This window comes from Tasmannia lanceolata, unplaced genomic scaffold (genome assembly GCF_043159265.1).
Source record: "Tasmannia lanceolata isolate RefF3 unplaced genomic scaffold, GAP_Taslan_0.1 ptg000018l, whole genome shotgun sequence".
Classification (NCBI taxonomy): domain Eukaryota; kingdom Viridiplantae; phylum Streptophyta; class Magnoliopsida; order Canellales; family Winteraceae; genus Tasmannia; species Tasmannia lanceolata.
The window spans coordinates 70314259-70336653 of record NW_027518695.1 but is presented as its reverse complement, the minus strand read 5'-3'; the positions used below and the strand labels follow the sequence as shown (position 1 = coordinate 70336653).

General features: G+C 38.8%; 1 protein-coding gene across 2 annotated transcripts in view; it reads right to left on the bottom strand.

The window, feature by feature from the left end:
- Positions 1 to 18170, bottom strand: part of LOC143849851 (coatomer subunit gamma-2-like) — a 58318-nt gene extending 40148 nt beyond the window's left edge. Inside the window, exons 1-8 of one of the 2 annotated variants that reach the window (XM_077359117.1) lie at positions 18016 to 18170; positions 17335 to 17432; positions 17192 to 17242; positions 16945 to 17058; positions 16624 to 16824; positions 16442 to 16543; positions 978 to 1085; positions 652 to 885 (exon numbers count right to left, since the gene is read on the bottom strand). In XM_077359117.1, coding sequence (XP_077215232.1) covers positions 652 to 885; positions 978 to 1085; positions 16442 to 16543; positions 16624 to 16824; positions 16945 to 17058; positions 17192 to 17242; positions 17335 to 17432; positions 18016 to 18061 — 954 coding nt within the window. In that variant the 5' untranslated portion in view covers positions 18062 to 18170. The remainder of the gene's footprint in view (positions 1 to 651; positions 886 to 977; positions 1086 to 16441; positions 16544 to 16623; positions 16825 to 16944; positions 17059 to 17191; positions 17243 to 17334; positions 17433 to 18015) is intronic. The other variant, XM_077359118.1, reaches the window with a different exon arrangement.
- Positions 18171 to 22395: the final 4225 nt, after the last annotated feature.

The window sequence follows — 22395 nt, the reverse complement described above, 5'->3', positions numbered from 1 at the left end:
GCCGTATTCGTGTCAAAACTCGGCACACGAATCTATGTCCACAAATCATGATTATATGTACTTCTATTTTAGCCGTGTCTAAATTTTGGGAGTTTGCCATGTCAAACACTCCGTGTCTGTGTCGATACGCGACACTCGTGTCCGTGTCCACAAATCATATATATATATGGGATTTGCTAGCGTCCATTGCAGAAAACATTTCGCGGACGGGCTGTTGCATGTGACAGCAGCAACACCGGCTCACTTTTCAGCAGATTTTGTCTTCATTAATGATGTGGCTGCTCTCACGTGCAACAGCCCATCCGTGAAATGCCTTCTGCTATGGACACGAGCAAATCCCTACATATTATATATATATATATATATATATATATATATATATATATATATATATATATATATATATATTACACGAAGAGAACACTCTACAACTAGAAATCATTGATGCTCCTCTACTGAAACAATATTAACCACAAGATCTGCAAAAGACAAGATGCAATTAAAGAACAAGGAACGAGTATGAAATTGAGCAACTAAATCTTGAAGGAGATGCGAGTAAATCCTGCCAAGTAGATAAACAATTAACAGTCATTGAAGAAAAATAAATGCAAAAAATATAAAAAGGTATTATCTGAAGATGAGAGAATGGACCTTGTTTAAAGTTCGGACAGCAGCAAAACGAAGCACTGGCTTGGATGAACTTAAAAATAGTTGTAGAACAGTAATGGCGGGAGTTAATTCTCGACTGGACACACCACTAAGCTCTGTTATTGCTCTAGCAGCCTCAAATATCACCATTTCTGCTTTATGCCGCAGGCATCCCTCAAGATAATCATAAAAAGGACGGTCTCCCATTTGGGTATTAACACTCGATTCCCGCATTACCTAATCAGATGTGCATTCAATTTGTACGTGCTTAATGTCCAAGAAAAAACTCCAGCTAGTTGACCATATCAATTGAAATGAAAGAGAAGTACCTGGCTAGTATATCGTATCAAAAGGCACTGTGCCAAAGGTGAGCGAACTGTTCCTCTTGTCAAGCTGGTAACAAGCTTGCTAACAGCCAAGCGGTCATTTTGCCGTATCTGCAAGTTAAACAATCCACTTAAAAATAATAATATTTTAATAAGTCCTGTGTTTCCATGTAATCTTTAACCAGAAATTGGTAGTAGTTTATTGTTGCCATTAAGCACTCATCTCACAGAGTGAATCATTTATAGAGACATAACGAAGACCTGCCATAGATGTCAAATTATAAGATCCGTTATACTCAAGTCCGTGAAAATTGTTTCCTGCACACAATTTTTAGACAAAGTGTGGAGGGAACATGGCTTAGAAGAATAATACAAAATCCTGCCTTTACCATAATGAAGTTGCATAACACATTCATCAAGACCAACTACGTATCTGCCATTACATGCATAATGTGCAGTAGGGTCACAGGTCTGTTTCCAAGACCCATATTTCTCATGTAATATTTATTTATTTATACAAACACAAGTGATATTTTAATTGGTGGGTAAAGTTTATGGTCACAAATATCTCCGACTTTTTCAAAATATCGCGATTTTATCACGGCATTTTGATAAAACAACAAAACCCCGAAATAATCCCGAGATTTTAAAAAATATAGCGATATTTTCATTTTTTATCATTTACTATGAAAATATCACGATAATATCGCGATAATTTTAGGAAATTTTTATTTTATAGTTTGTTCTCAAATTACATAAATAATTTTATTTTATCGTTTTTTCCACGATATAAACCCGAAAACAATATAAACTTTTAATAAATCCACAAATTTTCCATTGCAAAGAAATTCTAGAGAACGATATTTGTGACATATAGTTTATGTTGGTTTTTGTGGAAAATAGTGCTTTTATGCCAGAACATAAACTCTTTCTGATTTGGAAAATTTCCAACTTAATAAAACGGTAATTTTTGATTGGGATTAGTTAACTTGTATCAGGGGAATGAGCTCTTAGTTAAATTTAGCAAATAGGGATCTAGTTTGAGAAGTTCTATAGTTTTAAAAGTCGGTTTACTAAGTTTTAAATTGGGACTGCTCTAGAAAAGAAATGAGGGTTTATATAGGGTGATACAAGGGGTGAAATATATGAAGGTTTGATGTACTTTTGATGAGGTTAATGGATTGCTATGGTTTCTCACTATTAGGTTTTGCATTTTTCCGTACTTTTTTTCAAATGACAATGCATTGATAAAATAAAAAAGAGAAAAATCCCAAGACCGAGGTTCCAAGAAACAAAAGCAAACACGAGAAAAGGCCAAGAAAGAACAAATAACTCATCAAGCGGAGCGACTACATCAAGGAAGAAGGTGGTCAAACAACTCTAGATTTGCTCTCGCCACACCTGAACGAGTGAGCTGGTCTGTTTCCCCATTAGCTGACCGAAATAAATGGTGAAATTTTGTGTCATACCCATCAGCAAAATACAAAATCTCCTCCAAGGTATCAATGAAACTCTCCAAGGGAAAGGAGAGCCATCTCGAACCTAACGAATCACGATCAGGGAATCTCTCTCAACAATGAGCGAGTCCAAGGAAGAAAGATCCACAAAGTTTAATCGCACATAACATAGCATGAACCTCCACTTCATTCAAGTCAATAATCCCGATAGGCCCTGAAAAGGCCTGAATAATCTCGACAACGTGATCAGACAAAACCCAACTAACACCAAACAATTGAAAAATATAATTCCAAATCTCGTGAACAAAGTTGCAATGAAGAAAGACACGATCCAGGGTTTTCTTCGGAGGCATGGCACAGAGCTCAATGATTAACAATGATAATTCCCTTCCGCGCAGATGATCAATCATCAAGATTTTGTCTAACCCATAGACCAACTGAGAGACAACCTATGTGCGAAGTAGGCACCGTCCAAACCCTACATTTAATGTTTCTACCAAAACTCAGGGCAATTTCTAATAAAAGATTTCACAGTGAAATCACCTATGTTGCATCAGTACAGATACGAGTGTCGGAATCTGACATGGATATCGAGGGTCAGATTCGGCAAAACCTCAAAAAGAAAGATTCGTGAATTCGTGAATATACCAATCCCCATAGCTCAAACCACACTTACAATAACTTCTCGCCATAGATGAATTTTGTCTATCACAAACCTCCATATCCACTTTCCGAGAAGGGCGTTGTTTATGATGCGCAACTGTTGAACACCCAAGCCACCCTCTTTGTTAGACCGGCACATCTCAGTCCAACTAGCCAGGTGCAATTTCCTAGTTCCATCCTTATCATTCCAGATAAAATTATATTCATCAACTCAATAGGGTAACGAAAGAGGGGCAAAGTATAGAGGAAGGTTGGTGGTCATGACTTCAGCAAGAGTAATATGTCCATCCAGGGATAGGAATTTCTTTATCTATGAAGAAGCTTCCACTCCACTCTCTCAATCACAGAATCTCACAAGCCTTTGGGGGGTCTCCGACCATCCCGGGGAGGCCCAAGTACGTATTAGGAATTGAGCCCAGACTACAACCAAGTAAATTGTCAACCCTGATGGCCTCCGTTCCAAATTTCCACGCATCATCACTGATTTGGCACCATCGCTACAGATTACCGACACTCGAAAGCCCTTGCTCGTCCAGATCTTCTGCTCCTCATTCCGATCCGCCGGGATTCATTGCTGCTGAAACCGAAATTTCAGCCAAAATCCAGTAATAGAAAAAAAAAAGTAATATTTTAATATATCCGAAATTTCGGAATAATACTATTTTTTTTATTTTTTTTAAATTCAATTTCCCGAAATTTCAGAATTTCATGGTTTCAGTGTCAACCGAAATCCGAAATCTGAAATTTTGGATTTCGATCGAAATTTAAAACCATGGTCATGACATACCATAGTAAAGCGATTGCTTTAGGAGAAACGAATCACTTCCAAATATAGGGGATCTCACAAGTTGGGGAACTCCTTCGGCAAATGCATCGTAAGATGTAACGGAGAAACCACTCTTCTACAAAGACCAAACAATCTCATCTTCGCAATTCACAAGGGGGAACTATTGCAACCAGTAACTCAAGAACCTGGATACGGTAATGAGCTCTCTATTAAAGAAATTCCTCCTAAAGGTTGGCCTCCATACTACACTTTCTCTTTTATCCATATAATCTTTAACAAACACCGCCTTTGAAACAGCCATGGCAAACAGTTCAGGGAAGGTCTCTTTCAACAGCCGATCGGTGCACCACTTATCAAACCAGAAACTTATCCTCTCGCCAGAATAGACTCTGAATCGAATATCTTCGGTGAAGCAATGGCGAAACCGCAAGATATCTCTCCCAACCGTTACCCCTGGGCATCTAAATCTATCCTCAAACTCTCACTGACCTAGAGAGGCGCCATATTTGCTCACAGTTACTTTCACCCAAAGATGAGATCCCTCTTTTCCAAATCTCTACAACCATTTCCCCGATAGAGAAATATTCACCTCCTTAACCTTCGAGGTTTTAAATTTCGGTTTCGGTCACCAACCAAACCGAAACGTTTCGGTTTCGGGACAAAATTTCGGCCGAAATCATGTAAAAATATGATTATAATTTCATTTTTTTCTTTTAATTTCGCTCGAATATGTCTAGAATTTTGGTGAATTCAATGGAAATTTTGGTTATTTCGGTGAATATTTCATAAATTTCGGTTGGAATTATAACACGGTGGACTTTTTTAAAAATTTCGGTGAATCTATTTAAAATTTCGGTGGAAATTTTGTAAAAAAAGGCTACAAACGAAATTTCAACCGAAATTTCACCGAAATCTTGTAAAGAAACGACTTCTTGTAAATTTCGTTTCGGTCGCGGCTGAAACCGAAATATTTCAGCCGAAACGAAACGTTTTGGCCGAAATTTAAAACCATGCTTATACCTAAACCACCACCCTTAATTGATTTGTAGACATCTTCCGATTTAACAAAAGGAATCCCCGCTTGTCTTCATTAACCCCCCACCACAAAAAAAAAAAAAAAAAAAAAAAAAACCTACCACCACCACAAGAATCTTCTTTGAATCTGTTCCATTCTTTTTACCACATTCATAGGACATTTGAATACAGACGGTTTGTAAATTGGGATATTCACTAGGACAGCCTTAATGAGAATTATTCCAACTGATTTCCCTTTCTCAATCAAGCAGCTTAATGTCTCTGCTATAATAACAAAGAGAAGGGGGGATAAGGGGTCACCTTGTCTCACCCCCCTAGAAAACTTGAAAAAAACCTTTTAGGACTCCGTTGATAAGGATAGAGAACCACCTGATGATATGCATTTCCTAATCCAAGATCTCCATCTAACTCCAAATCTCATTCGGTCCATCAAATAATCCAAACACTTCCACTCTACTCTATCATAGGCCTTCTCCATATCCAATTTAAAAACAATCTCACCAACTCCTACTTTATGATAGAAACCCACTACCTCATTAGCGATCATAGAGCAATCCAGAATGTTTCTTTCACTAACGAAGCACTTTGGCTACCAGAGATTAATTGGGGGAGGACACATTTCAACTGTTCTGCTAGGACCTTAGCAAGATCTTTGATGCGTAATTCTTCAATGAGAACATAAAATAAGACCTCATATATACTTAGGATTACAAGTTCTAAAGTTTGGAGTTTCCTACTTGTGCGATTCCAGCAATAAACTTTTTTTATTGTTTTTTTTTCTTATGAAAAATGAAGAGAAAACAAAATTTTATCAAGAAACATAAGGAGCTATAAGGAGAGGAGGCTCATAACAATAAACAAAAGAAACAAAACAGAAAACAAAAATGACAACTAAAACCTTCCAACAATTACAAGGTAACTCCTCTCCAATGACTGGGTTCTCTCCATCCACACACTTCAATGAGTATCGACTATTTTATTAGCACTATAAGTAACATGGTCAAAGTTAGGCAAAATGTCTCTAGACAAATTGTTAATATATATGATCCATTTCGCAGGTCTCCATGACTCGATGCCAGACTTTGAAGTCCACTCGAGGATACTTGAGAGTCACCTTCAGCCAAAAAGGACCCCGTTTGACTCTGTCTTGAATATGGGAAGACCAATTAGAAAGAAGTGGGCTCCTGCCTCAATAGAATCTGCCACACCAATGGGAATGGAATAAACCTGGATGATATCCCTATTAGCACCACTAGAAAATCCACAAACACCACCAATCCCCAATTATAGCAAGAGATACGATCAAAGTTAAGTTAAGCTTGATTTCTATTTGCAGACGGCTCCCATCAAACAATCACCTTTTCCATTGCTGTATAAAATCAAGAAATGTCCTTCCATTTGCATTGTAAATCATCCACCAGTAGAGCCCAACATTTTTTTATTGCTGACGAGTGATGACCATGCAGTGACCATGATAAAGGCTTTGATGTATATGGTCAAGTTCCAAGGAGATTTGGACTTGTTAATGAAAATCCTTGCATTTGTTTCATTCCAAATACCGCAAAACATAGCATATGGACTAAAATGTCATAGCTTTACCTTTTTCAACAAACGAACCTTTTCTCCACGAAAGAACTTCTAATGTTGACATGGGGAACACCTACAAAATCTCAAATCATGGGAGAAGAGACAAACAAATTTAAGCCACCACTTTGCAACGGATAAATAGGTGTTTCTATATCTCTCCTTCGCTTCCCTACAAAGAACACATATTACACCAAATGTTTGTCTTTTGAGCACGTCACAAGTACTTAGCTAATGCCACAACAATCCAAACGAAAGATTCAACTCTAGGAGGCATCAAGTTGCTCCAAATCAAGGAAGCATGAATCTCTACTAAAAATGTGGAATCTCGATTCCCCGAAATCGATTCAGAAACGGGAATCTTCTCGATTCCCCGATTTTTGGGAATCTCATTTCGGAAACGTGGGAAACACGATTCCCACTCTATGGGAAATTCAACTTCCACTCTATGGGAAACGAGTATCCCACTCCATGGGAAGCGTGTTTCCTATCTACCCTCCTTGTCTCTTGCTAGTCCTCTTCTCTTCCTCTTCTCAGTATTTACATGTGAAGTCATTTAAGTACTTAAGATTTACATGTAAATATGGGAATAACGCCCATTTGAATCTATTAAAAATAGTTTCAAGACCCAAATCTAAAAGGATAAAAAGTCAACTTTCAGTTCTCGTACAAAATTCGAAAAAAAACGAGCCGGGTCAAAATCTTAACTTACAAACGATGGGGAATTTTTCCAATTTTAAAAATTCAAAAATTCTATCATGTCCAAACATTATTAAATCTCAAAAGTCTGGTAAAATAAATCTCATAATTTGATTTCTAAAAATTTTTCTTCTTGTCAGGCACTGGTCAACATAGGCATTTCAACTGATAGTGATTTTCCTTTAAGTAAATGTTGGATCTTTTAATAAAAAGTATTTTTTTAATATTTGGTTCATATAATTATTTCTTATATTTTTTAGTAATTTTTTATTTTTTTTTATTTTTTTAAATATTTAACTATTAAAAAAATTCTCTGACCCTTCACGCTTCCTGCTTCCCACCTTCCTGAGAGCCTTCGCTTTCGCTTCTTGCCCTCCTCTTTCGTTAATTTGGAGTAACAAAAGGGGAGGAGTAACCAATTTAGAAACAAGATAATGAGAAAATAAACTTGCTGACATGGGGAACACCCACAAAATCTCAAATCATAGGAGAAGAGACAAACAAATTTAAGCCACCACTTTGCAACGGATAAATAGGTGTTTCTATATCTCCTTCGCTTCCCTACAAAGAACACATATTGCACACCAAATGTTTGTATTTTGAACACGTCGCAAGTACTTAACTAATGCCATAACCATCCAAACGAAAGATTCAACTCTAGGAGGCATCAAGTTGCTCCAAATTTACTAGAGGGGAGGAGTAACCAATTTAGAAACAAGATAACGAGAAAAAAGACTTTGGCAAAAAGACCCCATCACTTTCCAAAACCCAACCTGGCCTTTTTTTAAAAAGGGCTACACATACACCCATCCAATGTTCCAAAGTTCAAAGAGATAGTCAACTTTGTCATCCACAATGTTCAACTAAAAGTTATTTCCAAATTCGCCTTAACCATTTCTCCAGAGACAATGATCAATGCAAATCTGCTACTCAAAAAAAAAGGATCTAGGCTAATAGCCACAGACGTAACCACACCATAGAAGCCCAGATATGCATGACTCGGAGATTACTTTTAAGTAACAACAGACTGTCATGCGTTTGAGCCTCCACGACTTGGAAGATTCCTACTCCCCCACCCTTTGCAGCGTACATCATGCTTGTCAACAATCATGAACCCCCCCACCCCCAACCCCCACACAAGCATGCGTGCACGCACACATAGTCACTTCAATAAGACAACTTTGTTCTCGGTCTAGGCAGTCTAGGTTGCCCAAGCCAAGCCCCATATGCCCGTACATTCTTCTTTGACTTACACAATTCATTCAAATTGATGAGATGCTTGATTTTATTGCCTTCTCCATTCCTAAAGGATGTTCCTTTAAAGATTCTCCAATCGGCCTGCTATCAATTTGGAGATTTAAAACAAGGACGTAAAGAATAGTGAGAGTTCCCATGAATTGATGGGAGTGAACCTTCCTCTAAATGAGAAATACTTCTTTTTCAGTGTGACAAGTTTCTTTTCTACTCCCCCGCTATTGAGCCCCAAAACTCATTGGACTTTGGACAGCGTCCTAATGCAAAGCGAGAACCCCAAGTTTCAAAAAGGGATACTCTCGACCTTGCAGCTCAACAAATCCACAAGAATATTCATCTTACAACCCCAACATGGATCGGTGTTTAAAATGTGGATACAGGTCAAAATATGGCCAAGGAAAATCATTGTCGATTGCGGATGCGGCCAAGAACACGGTTGACGTGGCTGAGTACTCTCGGTTGACATGGTCATAACTCAGGAGAGTCAAAGGAGTTTTTATTGAGTCTCTAGGGCAAAATGCGGAACACGGTCAAGGGAAAAGGGAGTCGACTCGGGGAAGTCCACGATGACGCGGGGAAGTTTTAAAACTATGACATGGATACCAACAACAGAAATTTTACTCAAATTCATTTTAAGGCCCAACATTGCCTCGAACCGCCTGAAACTCAAATTCATATAAAGGCCCAACATCGCCTAGAAAAGCCTCAACAGGGTCGAATTTGCATGCCAAAAATCAACACATTATAGACAAATAGAAGCTGAGATATGTCCACCTCTCAACCTTCAATTATGTTCCTCTTCTCAACCCTACAAAGAAGAATGCACAAAGCTTTGGCCACGAGCATAAAGAGAAGAGGAGAGAGTGGGTCTCCTTGCGTAATCTCCCTCAAGCAACACGCTTATCATCTATAAGAAAGGAAAAGTGTAGCCTAGATAATAATCCCTTCAGCTCCTCTAAATCATATCAAATCCAATTCGACCTAGTCAATAAATTCCAAAATCGACATGATCATACACCTTGTCAAAATCAACCCTACAAAGGGGTCCTAAACTCCTATCACAATTTCTACAGGCGATACACAAATTGATGATGAGAATCGTCAAAAATTTGACCGTTCTCAACGAATGCTCCTTGGAAAGCTAAGATGAGGGTAGGAGAATCTCTTTCATAGTAGGTGGTAACCCCTCACACACCTTTCATTTGAATACGGATGATAAAGATGGAATTCACACCTTCTTGACCCACTCAAGAGACTAGAGAAGCCTTCATGATTGATTTTTCTCATGCACAACTTCCTGACCCACTACCACTACTTGGTCCATATTGGCATTTTTTATAGTGCCTTGCCTCTTTCATACCAAGTCATTCTCGAATATGGCTTCCCACAGGATATCTCCCACAATCCCTATGATGTTGATCTTACCCAATAGTTCTGCCCTCCTATTCGAATCCATACTCTTCCCTCTCTCTTTTGATCTTGCAAATAACATACCTTCCAACAAACATGGCATTGGATTGTATGACTGAAGTCCATGTATCCATACTCTCTACATTTCCAATCCTCCACTGTTAAACTCTCCAGGGATTCTTCTATTATTTCCACTTGTTACCACTCTTCTTGCATTCCTCCCACTCCTCTTCCTGCGCTCATTCATAGTCCTGCCAGCACTTGGTCCTTCAACACAATATTCCCAACTTTTGGTTTCCTACGATTACTTTATGTTATTTAGCACCCCTGGAGGATAGACAGCTATAAAATTATAGCATATTGCCATTAACCTTATGTCATTAGTTCAACTTATTTTCTATAACCATAGTTCATCTTTCTCGCATAACCATTTCATATTTGTTTTGGAGTTTTGGTGTAGGAGAGGAGGGTTACCGGCAAAATCCACTCTGGAAATCACAGATTGGAGAATGGGAGTTCAGGAGTTCGGGAGTTCTTTGGCAAGCGTCGGAAAGCTCCCCGGACATTCTCTACCTAGGAAGGAACAAAGCTATCGGAACCTGCAGTTGTGGCAACAAGATAGAAAGCCTCAAAGATCTATATCAGACATAATAGAGGCTGGATACATGGTCCTTGAAGCTCTGCAATGGTTGGAGATCGACAAAGATTGTTGTAGGAAAAAATTGGTGCTGTTAGGAAATGGTCGGAGTTTATCATCACCCCGATCTTTGCCGAGAAGCCCCCGAGAGTATGATCCAATTTCCAGAAATAGAGGAGAGAGAACCTTAGAAGTCAGAGGAAATCTTTCTAATCACAAAAGACACTTAGGAAGATGCGCGGAGGATCTGGGGCTACCATCGACCTCGAAACAATCTGAGAATTGGAAGTGCGCAGCCTGCGGATACTACAACTTTGGCAACCGAAATAAATGTAGAAAGTGTGCAAGTGCTAGAGATGAAGGGTCAATAGAAGAAGAAGGGGTCTTCACAAGGCAAGAAAAGAAAGAGGTGTCGTCCCCCCTGATTTGGGTGCTTTGGCGAGATACCCTGAAATCTCCATAACAAGAAATGAGGTGGAAGACGGTAAAAAGTAACTGAAAAAAATGCTTGGTGGGGTGTACGAAAAATCCCTCATGGGACCTGGAGGAGATATGGCAGTGGGCAGTTAAAGATTGGAATATACCATTATTATCAAAGCCCCTTGCAACTAATAGCTCGGAGGTTCTTTTCAGGTTTGACTCGGAACAGAAGGCATTACGGATCCTTCGAAAAGTAGGAGATGCTTGGCGTCATTACATGACCTCCCTACATTCCTAGAACCCGGCCATACATTCTGGGGCAAAAACAGTATGTTTAAGATTTTATGATATTCCTCTCTATGCATGGTCATTATCAACAGTAGAAGCTTTGGGAAAGCTTTTTGGACAAGTGTTTCAAATCCAACTATCAGGGAATCATGATTACTACGTGGGTTTCGCCTCAGTAAAGGTCTTAACTCAGTATTGGAAGTCGGTGACACCATTTATTAAGTTAAAAGGGGATAACAAAGTTTATTTAGTTCAAGTTAGATGCATGCCTGAAGAGGAAAATGAGGAAGGTTCGTCCCAATTGACTAGCCAGATTGGAAAAAACATCACCGGCTTCTTCCCTCTGCTGCCGGATGAGAGAATGGTGGAGAAGGGGGACAAAAAAGGCAAAATGAGGCAATCACGGGAGGGCCAGAAAGAGTCGTTGAATTCTAAATTAAAATTTCCACCTAGCCAGTCAATAGCTGAGACTTCCCTAGCTGGATCTCTAAGGCCAAGGACTACGAACTTTGAGGCTAACAAGCAAGCAAGGTTTTAAATTTCGGTTTCGGTGTCGGTCACCACCGAAACCGAAACGTTTCGGTTTCAGGCCAACATTTCAGCCGAAATCATGTAAAAATATGACTATGATTTCGTTTTTATTTTTAATTTCGACCGAAATTTCAGCAATTTCAATGGAAATTTCGGCTATTTTGGTGGATATTTCATAAATTTCGGTGGCAATTATAACATTTTGGTGGACTTTTTAAGAATTTCGGTGGAAATTTTGTAAAAAAGGCTAAAAACGAAATTTCGATGACATTTCGGCGAAATTTCGGAATTTCGGTGAAATTTTGCCGAAATCTTGTAAAGAAATGACTTAATGTAAATTTCGTTTCGGTCGTAGCCGAAACCGAAATGTTTCGGCCGAAATTTAAAACCATGCAAGCAAGACACAATTAATGTCCTAACACCTGGCGCCTTCTTACAGGAGACCTTACACCGAGGGGGACTAAATCAAGAAAATAGTTACCGACAGGAAAAGACTACTTTTCCTAAAGAACCTGCACCAAAATCAGAATAATCGCCGACAAGAAAAAACTACTTTTCCTAAAGAACCCGCACCAAAATCAGAACATCGGGGTAGAAAAGACTTCAGACTGGGTGTAGCCTCGAAAACTTCAAATTTTGGCTACAAAAAGAATTTTTGCAAACTGAACACGAAAGCAACTGAGAAGCGACACTTGGCTCGTAAAGGTGTAAACTAAGATTGGAATTCAAAAAGCTTTCGTGTTGGAAAAGGCTCTCTTTTAAACCGCGTCGATAAGACTAATAGTCATCACAACAACTTTCCTCTCAGAGAGGCTAGAAACGGCGGTTGTGTACCCTTTAAGAAGAATCGTGATGACCATCGCTCAAACAGAAATGAACAAAAAAAGAAACAGTTCGTCTCCGATATATTAAAAATGTTAGAAAGTTATGAGAAACCTGGCGATTCGTCGTCCTCCGAAGAAGAGGAAAGAGTGGATGATAGAGGTAAAGGGAAGGCCGTAAGGGAAGATGTCTCAACACCCAAAATAGGAGGGGATGAAAAGAAGAGATCCTGTGAGGCATCTCCGAAGAAAAGTGAAATTGCAATGGAGTACATGAAAGTTCAATGGAAAAAATTCAAGAAGGAAGCAATGGAGAATGAGGAAGGATTTTTTCAATTGACAGGTGAAATGCAGGTGTGATAATCCAAGAGGGGCGGCGAATTGGTCAATTAGAAATTTTAGGCTTAATTAAGGGAGATTAAAGATTAATCTTTTAATTAAGCACTAATTAGTCTAACCCTTGTTAAAATATGTATATCAATAAAAGCTATGATTTAGACTTTCCAATCATGCACATTTACTAACCCTTGTTCAAATGAATATCATAATGCAATTAGGGTTTATAACATTTAACACAAGTGCATTTACTAACCCTTGTTCAATTAAGGCATAAACACAAGTAAGGTTATAGATTACCAATCACCACGCGTGCAAGAGAAGGAAAGGAAGAGAGAAAGAGACAATGCACACCACAATGAGGACACCAAGATTTTATAGTGGTTCGGTCACAACTTGACCTACTCCACTCTTCCAAGTTTGGCTCCTTGGGTACTCCACTATGGTGAGATTTCAAGCCTAATCTCGAAGCTCTTACAATAAGTTTTTCCATTCTCAAGGGCCAAAGCGAAGCCCGTGGCACGAAGCCTTGGCATGGGAATCAAACCCTCACACATGATTCACCTTTCTTCATAGGCCGAATCGGAGACCATTTTCTTCACCTTTCTTTACGGGCCGAAGAGAAGACCCTCTCATGAATAACAAATAAAAAGAAAAACTCTCTTGCCTCTTAATAGGCGGATTACAACATTGAAGCTCGCAATCACTCCAAGAAATAAACAAATAAAAGCCCTATGGAGTGCCTCTTGATAACATGTAGAAATGGAAGATCAAAGAGGTTTTTAGCTTTTGAAATAAAAAGTTGAAGCTCAAAGAGAAATGGGATTTGATCTTTCTCTAATGTTCAAAAGCTTATGGAGATAGGTTTTAATGATGTATATATAATATATTTGAAAATATGACCGTTTGGGGTAAAATTAAATGGCTTGAAAAAGTCAAGCAGAAAACGCCCCAACGGCTAGTTTGCTCGACCACGGCGGTCGACCGGCCACATGGCGGTCGCTCGGCGAGGGCTAACTGTTTGCTCAAAAATTTGACTCATAAAACCTATCCCGGTCGACCGAACTACGGCGGTCACCCGCCCTAGACCAAATTGGATTGTTCTATTTGAAACAGAAGCGCATCCGCGGTCGCACGGCTTAACCCGGTCGACCGGCCCGATAAAACTCGAGATGGCCTGGATTTCCAGGTTCCATCCTGCGGTCGCCCTGCATAGCCCGGTCGACCGGCCCTGAGTGAAATTCCATTTTAACTTTAAAATCCAAGGGCTTGTGGGCAATGGTCTTTGAGCTTAAGTCTAAGGTTTTCAAACACATTTTTGGGTGTGTTGATGGTTTTCAAAGATGTAAAATGTTAAGTATAAAAACTATTTGAAAACCTTTTGAAAGTGCATTTAAACATAAAATCAAGAGGACTCCAAATATATTCTAAAAACAAGAACCTTGAGTCTTCTTGGAATGTCTTGGCTCCTTTGCACTTTCTTGAACTTCTTCGGCTTGTGAGTGAACTGCTTGACCTTGTTTGGCTCCTGTGACTTGTCCTCCAATCTTCAATGTATGTTGAGGTACATGAGGTGTCACCATGGCATGTTCAACTCCAAGCTCCTTGACACTTGCTTAGGAACTTGTGGGATCTTCATGATGAGCTTCTTTACTTGAGCATCTTCAAATGAGGATGACTCCAATATAGTGCAAGCTCTTGGTTCCTTTGATCCTTGATCCACAAGTCATGTGTTGTGAAGAGTTGTGTAATTGCGATTATGACATGAAATTCTTGTATACAACACAAAACCTCAAAGCAACACATCAGTCCATAAATGCTAATCAATTTGGTTTGCTAGCATCAAAACAAGAAGGTAAGATGAATGATTAACCCATGGGAACCTTGGGCTTACAACAGGGAAAAGGTCTGTAAAAGAAGTTTGCATACCACAGTACAAGTTGCCATACTTTAAACAATGCCTGGAAGAGGAGCGGAAGGAAAGAAAGGCTCGGTTGGAAGCCGCTTCGGCGGAAAAAAAGGGGAAGGAGAAGGAAATAGTTTTCCATGATGAGGAGTCTAAAATGACAAGAGACTCGATGGGAGCGGAACTCAGTAGGAAAATTAAATCATGTATTGATAGGGCTGAATAAGTTTTACTAGAAGGAGAAAAGGAGGTTTCAGAGGAAGAAGGGAAGGTGGTGTCGGAGGATGAGAAGGAAGTGTTGGAAGAAGAAGAGAAGGCTTACTCTGACAAGTATGAGGAAATGACAAAAATGGGGGACCATCTGGGAACAGGGTACGAAGAGAATGTTGAAGGGGAAAAAATGTTCCTCGAAATAGACAAGAGGGATGCGGGAGGAAAAAAAAGAAAAAAACCCAAGAAAAGGCAGTAGGGAGTTTAAACTTTAAAGCATTCATGAAGTAAAGGGGTGAGCACTATTTTCTGGAGGTTTCTTTTTTAAAACAGTTTTATTATGTTTTTGGTTTAGATTGGTATAGTTTTCCTGGATAGGATTGACCACAGTCTTTGGTTGCTTATCTACACAGGTGTTGTCGATGGAATGTATTGGGGGTTTTCGCTTTAACCCTGTAGTAGGTTTTCTTCAAGATCTTCAAGGAAGATCGCACAAGATGGAGGAAGATTATTAACCTATGGGGGAGTTGTTTTCAAGATCTTCGATGAAGATTGCAAAGGTTTCTTTTGGCATCTAATAGGGATGTTTTAAACATGACCTTCGAGGAAGGTCGTAGAATTGGTTTTTGAAGTTTTAGGGGCCGTTTGGATACGCAGATTTTACAATCCGGGATTACTTCAAAATTGTAGCTAAGAGACAAGAGAAGAAGCGGACCAGCTGTCGTTTTTGACTCGTTTTTGACCTCTCGCCCTTCTTTCCATCAGCAAGAGAGTAGCAGATCCCCCCATATTTCCAGGTTTTAGAAATCTCAGGATGCAGGAGAGATTTTTAAAACCTGAATTCCTCACTTAAAACCTAGGCAGAGGTGATTCCAATAATGTCTTTTCAATGGATCAACAGTAAGAGAGACTGGAATCTCACTTGAAATTCTATGATTCTTTAAGCTTACGTGCCAAGCTTATATGGCACAGATTTGTCGCATTCATAAAAAAAATCACTAGTAAGTGGTTACTAGAGTAACCACACGCTAGGGACTCCCCCTAAAGATCACTCCGCCTTATTGTTTTGGGGAACTATTGATGTCTGTCACTATCGTTCTTAATGTTCATCTTGGTGCTTGTCATCTCTTGTTGTAAAAAAAAAAAAGCATGTGTGTGATCTCTTGCCATCTCGTGATATGAGGGCAGTGGGCAAACAAAAATAGAAGCTTCCCTTCTTCAACAATTTATCTGACATACACACCAATTGCTTAAACAACCAAAGACTTCACTAATTCATAATATATTGATTAGGCCATCCAATAAGTTTGAAGCTACATTGTCATTGCCCCAATTCAACTAAGACTGTAACTAGATATGCAAAGCAAATATCTCATTAGAATTCTGCATAAGATAAAACACATAGAAGAAAATTAAGGTTCTGCCATACCTGATGAAGAAGAGCTAGAGCATGAAACTGTAGAAGGGCAGCCCTTGATTGAACAGCTTCTTGTACCTCATTACTCCACCTTTTCACAATCTCTGGATTCGTCTATTGAAATAGGAACAAAATTAAGAGAGCAAATCTAATACTAGATAAATCAATGAAAACCAGGAGCAAATTGATTGTACCTGGAGCAGGTGAACACCGCTAACAAGAGCAGCACTAGCAACAACAGGGTTCTTGTCGACAATTGCTTGCTTCAAGTATCTCTCAATTTGGGTAAGAAGGGTTCCATCAGTAATTCTACAAAGAACACGTATAGCATTGGCTCTATACATGTCACTCTTGCTGTTCATATCCTTCATCAAAGAGCTTGTGACGATGATAACCTTTCATTAACATTGTTAATAGTCAACACCTGATTCTAACAAAGAAAAAAACTGCAAATTTAAACAGAAAATGACAATAATAAACAAATCGAACAGTAAAAAACTTTTTTGACATATAACCTCATCTGCGGAGGGTGAGAGTTCCTTGATCATTAAATAAACCATTCTCCTCAGCCCAGTATCCTTGGACTGAAAAAGCTTTGTAACTGCAAAAAACACTTCTGTGGCCTCGACCTACATAGATTTTTTTTTTTTGGTGGGTGTATATAGTTATATCAAAATCATATAGATCATTCAAGCAAGAGACAGCATGCCAGTGCAACCAAGCCAAAACAGCTAGAAAGAAAAGGATGAAAGGAAACCTGACCTTTGTAAATGTTTCTCCTTGATTGATTAAATACAACAGTTTTGTGATGACCTGGATATCGAAAATTAACACCCGAAAATCAATCGTGTGACAATAAATCAAACAAAGGACAAATAATTGCCAAACTGAGCAATAGACCAAACCTGAGAGCATCTTCTGGGATCGAGCTGAGGATCATTGAAAACCCTAGCTTCTTGAAGGACTGCACCCTTCTCGATCCCCGTGAAAGGCGAGTACTCTGCTGAAAAAGAAAAATCATAAAAACTTTATTAGAAATTATTCCACCAAACAACAAGATCGTAAATGCGATGCAAAAACAGAATACAGCTCCGAGATTTCAGCACCAACACAACCTAAATTACAAGAGAAACACGCGAAGTAAACAAAAAACCTCAAAAATAATCAGTTCATCCGAATACACATATATGAAAGAAGGGATCAAACCATAGATCTGGAGCCAAAAGTACTGATCTAGAGATTCCTACCATAAAACCAAAATCGAAACAATAATTCAATTTACATTGCAATAGAAATGAAAAATGCGCATCAGATCCAGTAGAATAAACAAAAATCCTTCAAAATGATCTGTTCATCTGAATACACATCTGAAATACAGGATCAAACCCTAGATCTGAAGCCAAAAGTACTGATCTAGAGCTTCTAACCCTATAATCGAAATCGATACAATAATTTAATAAGAAAAATAACGTCAGAGGTCGGCTTAGAACAAGAATTTAATCCAAGATACAAAGATTGAACGATTAACTGAAGAAATAATCGAAACCAGTGATTATAAAGAAGATCTCTGGGCTTCCGGGACCAACCTTCCTCATCACGATCATCGTCTTTCTTTATCAGAGGTTGAGACATGGCGAGATCGGGAGATTTGCAGCGATCTAGACTCAGACGAGAGAGGGAGAGAGAGAGAGAGAGAGAGTCTAATGAACGCGAAAAAATACGGGCGACGAAATGACCATAATACCCCTGTCGATCTTGACGTTGTTAGCAATTTGGAATTGTTTTAAAAGGTTAGCAATTTGGAAATACAGCTTGTGCTAAAAAAAACTTCGGAAAATGACCAAATAGAAGGGGTTTCTACTGACTATAACATTTGAAGAGGGGTGTTTTGTAAATCACCAATCAAGAGTGCATATGACTAAAATGCCCTTGATTATCTCTCTCTCTCTCTTTCTCCCCCTATCAAATCACTTTTTTGAAATGATTACATTTAGAATACAAATCCCAAAACCCACCTTTTTCTCTCTTCTTCTTCTTCCTCCCACCTACGTACGTATGAAAAACCCAAAAACCTCCATTTTTGAAACTCAAAAACCTCCATTGTTAGATCCCAAAAGCTTCATTCTATTGCTGAAAACCTCATTTTTAGATGTCAAAGACTCCTTAACCCTTCATTGCATTGAAAAACGCCTCCATTTACAACAACTATTGCAAAAACACGTTATTAAATTCCGAAATCGTAAAAATCTTCACTAGAAACCATCATTCCATTGCACAAAGCCTCCATTCAATGGAAAGGTGTGTATTTCTAGCCCTCTCCCTTCTCTTTCAATTATAAGGCATGTTTATAAACTTGAATGAAAGTTTTCCATGTTAAACTACTGTTTTCCACTTTATAATCATTGTTATTTTACTGTAAACCACTAATTTCTTAAGTTAAACTACTATTTCACTACGATAAACCACTACTGAAGTGGGTGTTTATAAGTGGTTTATATAGCTTCTTTGGTTAAGAATCCTCAGTAGTGGTTTATAATCCTAAGTAGTGGTTTATTAAGGCTTACTAATGGTTTAGAGTGTTTATAATTGGTTTATAAGGATTAACAATGGTTTAAAGTGTTTATAAGTGATTTATACAGGGTGAGCAGTAGTTTATAGTGTTTATAAGTGGTTTATACAGGCTTATCAGTGGTTTAGAGTATTTACAACTGGTTTATATAGGGTAAACAGTAGTTTATATAAGCCTATCAGTGATTTAGAGTGTTTATAAGTGGTTTATATAGGCTTATCAGTGGTTTAGAGTGTTTATACATGGTTTATACATGGTAAGAAGTAGTTTATAGTGTTTATAAGTGGTTTATATAGGCTTGTCAGTGGTTTAGAGTGTTTACAACTGGTTTATATAGGGTATACAGTGGTTTATATAAGCGTATCAGTGATTTAGAGTGTTTATAAGTGGTTTATATATGTTTATCAGTGGTTTAGAGTGTTTATACATGGTTTATACAGGGTAAGAAGTAGTTTATAGTGTTTATAAGTGGTTTATATAGGCTTATCAGTAGTTTAGAGTGTTTACAAGTGGTTTATATAGGGTAAACAGTGGTTTATCTAAGCCTATAAGTGGTTTAGAGTGTTTATAAGTGGTTTATATAGGCTTATCAGTGGTTTATAGTGTTTATACATGGTTTATACAGGGTAAACAGTGGTTTAGAGTGTTCATAAGTATTTTATATAAGCCTGGCAGTGGTTTAGAGGATTTATAAGTGTATAATATATGGTAAACAATGGTTTAGAGTGTTTACAAGTTGTTTATATAAGCATAACAGTGATTTAGATTGTTTATAACTGGTTTATATAGGCTTAACAGTGGTTTAGAGTGTTTATAAGTTGTTTATACAGTATAAGCAGTGGTTTATATACGGGTAAGCAGTAGTTTAGAGTATTTACAAGTGATTTATATAGGGTAAACAGTTGTTTAGAGTGTTTATAAGTTGTTTATACAGTGTAAGCACTGGGTTAGAGTGTTTATAAGTGGTTCATGTAAGCCTAGCAGCGGTTTAGAGTGTTTATAAGTGTAGACACCCCATTTTGACCGGACCCAAGTTCGCGAGTGGTTGCGCACAACCTTATCAAACCAGTGAATTAGGGTCCCAAATTGCACCCTAAGCTAGGTTAGGGTCCTCCATAGGTCCCCGTAAAATTTCTTCGAAATCCGAGCACGTTTGATCAGTGAACAGATCGAAGTAGTGAGCGTAGTGCAAATCTGTAAGGGGGATGAATTATCTGCAGAGGGGGTGTGCCTTTGAGGTGCAAAATTTCGATTTTGTCTTCTTGATAATAGGACAAAGCGGGGGGGTACACTTAGCGAACCGCGCGCTTTATCCGTAATTGGAGTGCCAATATCAACAGATATTCTTTTTCTATATATATAAAAATTCGGGGTTACTGTAGGGGATCAGAAAAATCGCAGAGAGAGAAAGAGAGAGAGAGGGTTTTCTACTGGGTTTTATCTTCTCCGGCATATCTCTTGCCGGAATCCTGTCATCACTTCTCCTTTCCCATCGCCTCCGGTCTACCTCCTTCACCGGCAGATCTCTTGCCGGAATCCGTCCAAATTCACCTTCTCCGGTAGATCAAGACTGGAATCCTCCTCCGCAGCCCGCGCTTCTCCGATCTGCACAGTTACAGAGAGAGATCCGGCGAATTTCTTCTTCTCCTTCTCCGGCTCATCATCGGTCAGATTCCGATTATTCTCCGGCAGATCCTTCTCCGGCACGGCTCCAATCTCCTTCATTTGTCTTCTCCGGCAGAGATTCCTCTCCGATCCTCTGCTCCGGTCATTCCTCTCCTCCTCCGGCCGATCGATTCTCCGTCGATCATCTTCTCCGATCCGATCCTTTGGATCTCCGGCCACAACCGCCACCCCTACTCCTGCTACCGTATCCTCCTCATCTCTATCATCCTCATTCTCATCCCACTAAAAAATCAGATCTGATCTCCTATCCCTACCATTTTCCCACCTTAAACCCTAACTCCGATCATCTTCTCCGGCGGTTCCGCCGGAGATATATTCCCAAACCCCTTCACCGAACCCCAATGCTAGAACCCCATCCCATCTCAGACCCTCTTCTTCGCTATTCCCAAACCCCAAACCAGATCTGACGATCTCCCATCATTTCGTTTCTCGCAGAGAGAGAGAGAAAAAGGCAGAGGAAGAGGGAGAGATATAGAAATTGGAGAAGGGGGGTTTTCTTCTCCGATCATCTTCCCCCAAAGCTCCGGTCATATTCCGGTGGTTCTCCGATTATTTCCGGTGGAATTTCTTTTTCTCAGGTCAGATATTTCTTATTCTACTAAGTGATTTTGTTCTGTTTTTGTTCTTGTTTAAAAGCTTAGTTGAAAGATCTGAGAGAGATTAAGGGAGAGAGAGTAGATCTGAATCAAGAGAAATCAAATTCCTCATTTGATCTCGCCTGAGATCCGATCCAACCCCGATCTATCTATTTTCCCCTTTTTCTAAATTTGAAACCCTAGATTTGAGTTGTGAAACCCTAGATCTAGCCATTGCTGCTCTAATTCTAGCCATTTTCTGATCATCTTCATGTGGATATTAGCATCATCATCTTCTTCTTATTGATTTTCACTAATTCTTGTTTTTTCTTCGCATCAAAGCTTATTGCAAGCTAGCAAGCTTTAGATCTGTTAATTAACTTTGAAACCCTAATTTGAAAATTCTTAGATCCGATCATTTAGGATCCAGATCTAGCCGTGTTTTCTTCATAAATAGTCGGCAGATCCGATGATTCTATTGGAATTTGGTCAAGTTGTTTGAATTTGAGATTTGATTGATCGGGAGTTTTGAGGAAAGGCTAAAAAGACGAAAAGATCTTATCATTTCGCAGCAGATCTAGTTATTCTCAGCCCTCACTTCTGCATTTTCAAGCTCAATAGTTTTTTTTTTAATTTTTATTTTTTACAATTGTTCGGATAAATTTCTATGTTATTGTCTTGAATTGAATGTATCTGTTTGATTTCTTGTGCTGATTTCTTCTCCCGAAAATTCACTCCGAAGCGTATGGTTGTGTCTTCCGTGAAGAGTTCATAGTTATATTTTCAAGATTTGAATATATTAATCATGAAATCTGCTGGTAATTTCTCTTTAATGGTCACTAAATGAGGTATGGTTATAGTTATCTCTGGTGTTTGGGTAATCATTTCATGGCTTAAAAAGTGTAATGTTGATTTAAGACTAGAAAGTTTATGTTCAATGTTGTGGTGCCCATAAGAATTTCATGATTTCGTGCCTCCTGCCTTTGTTGTTTTGCAAAAGAGAATTAGACGAAGCTTGTTTTTCTTGTGTAAGTGTTTCTTCCAGTTGATTGAGGGTTGTTATCAAAGCGAAGTAGTATGAATGGAAATCGGAGTACTCTATACAAATTCATTCTTACTTTTCCCTGACATGAGTA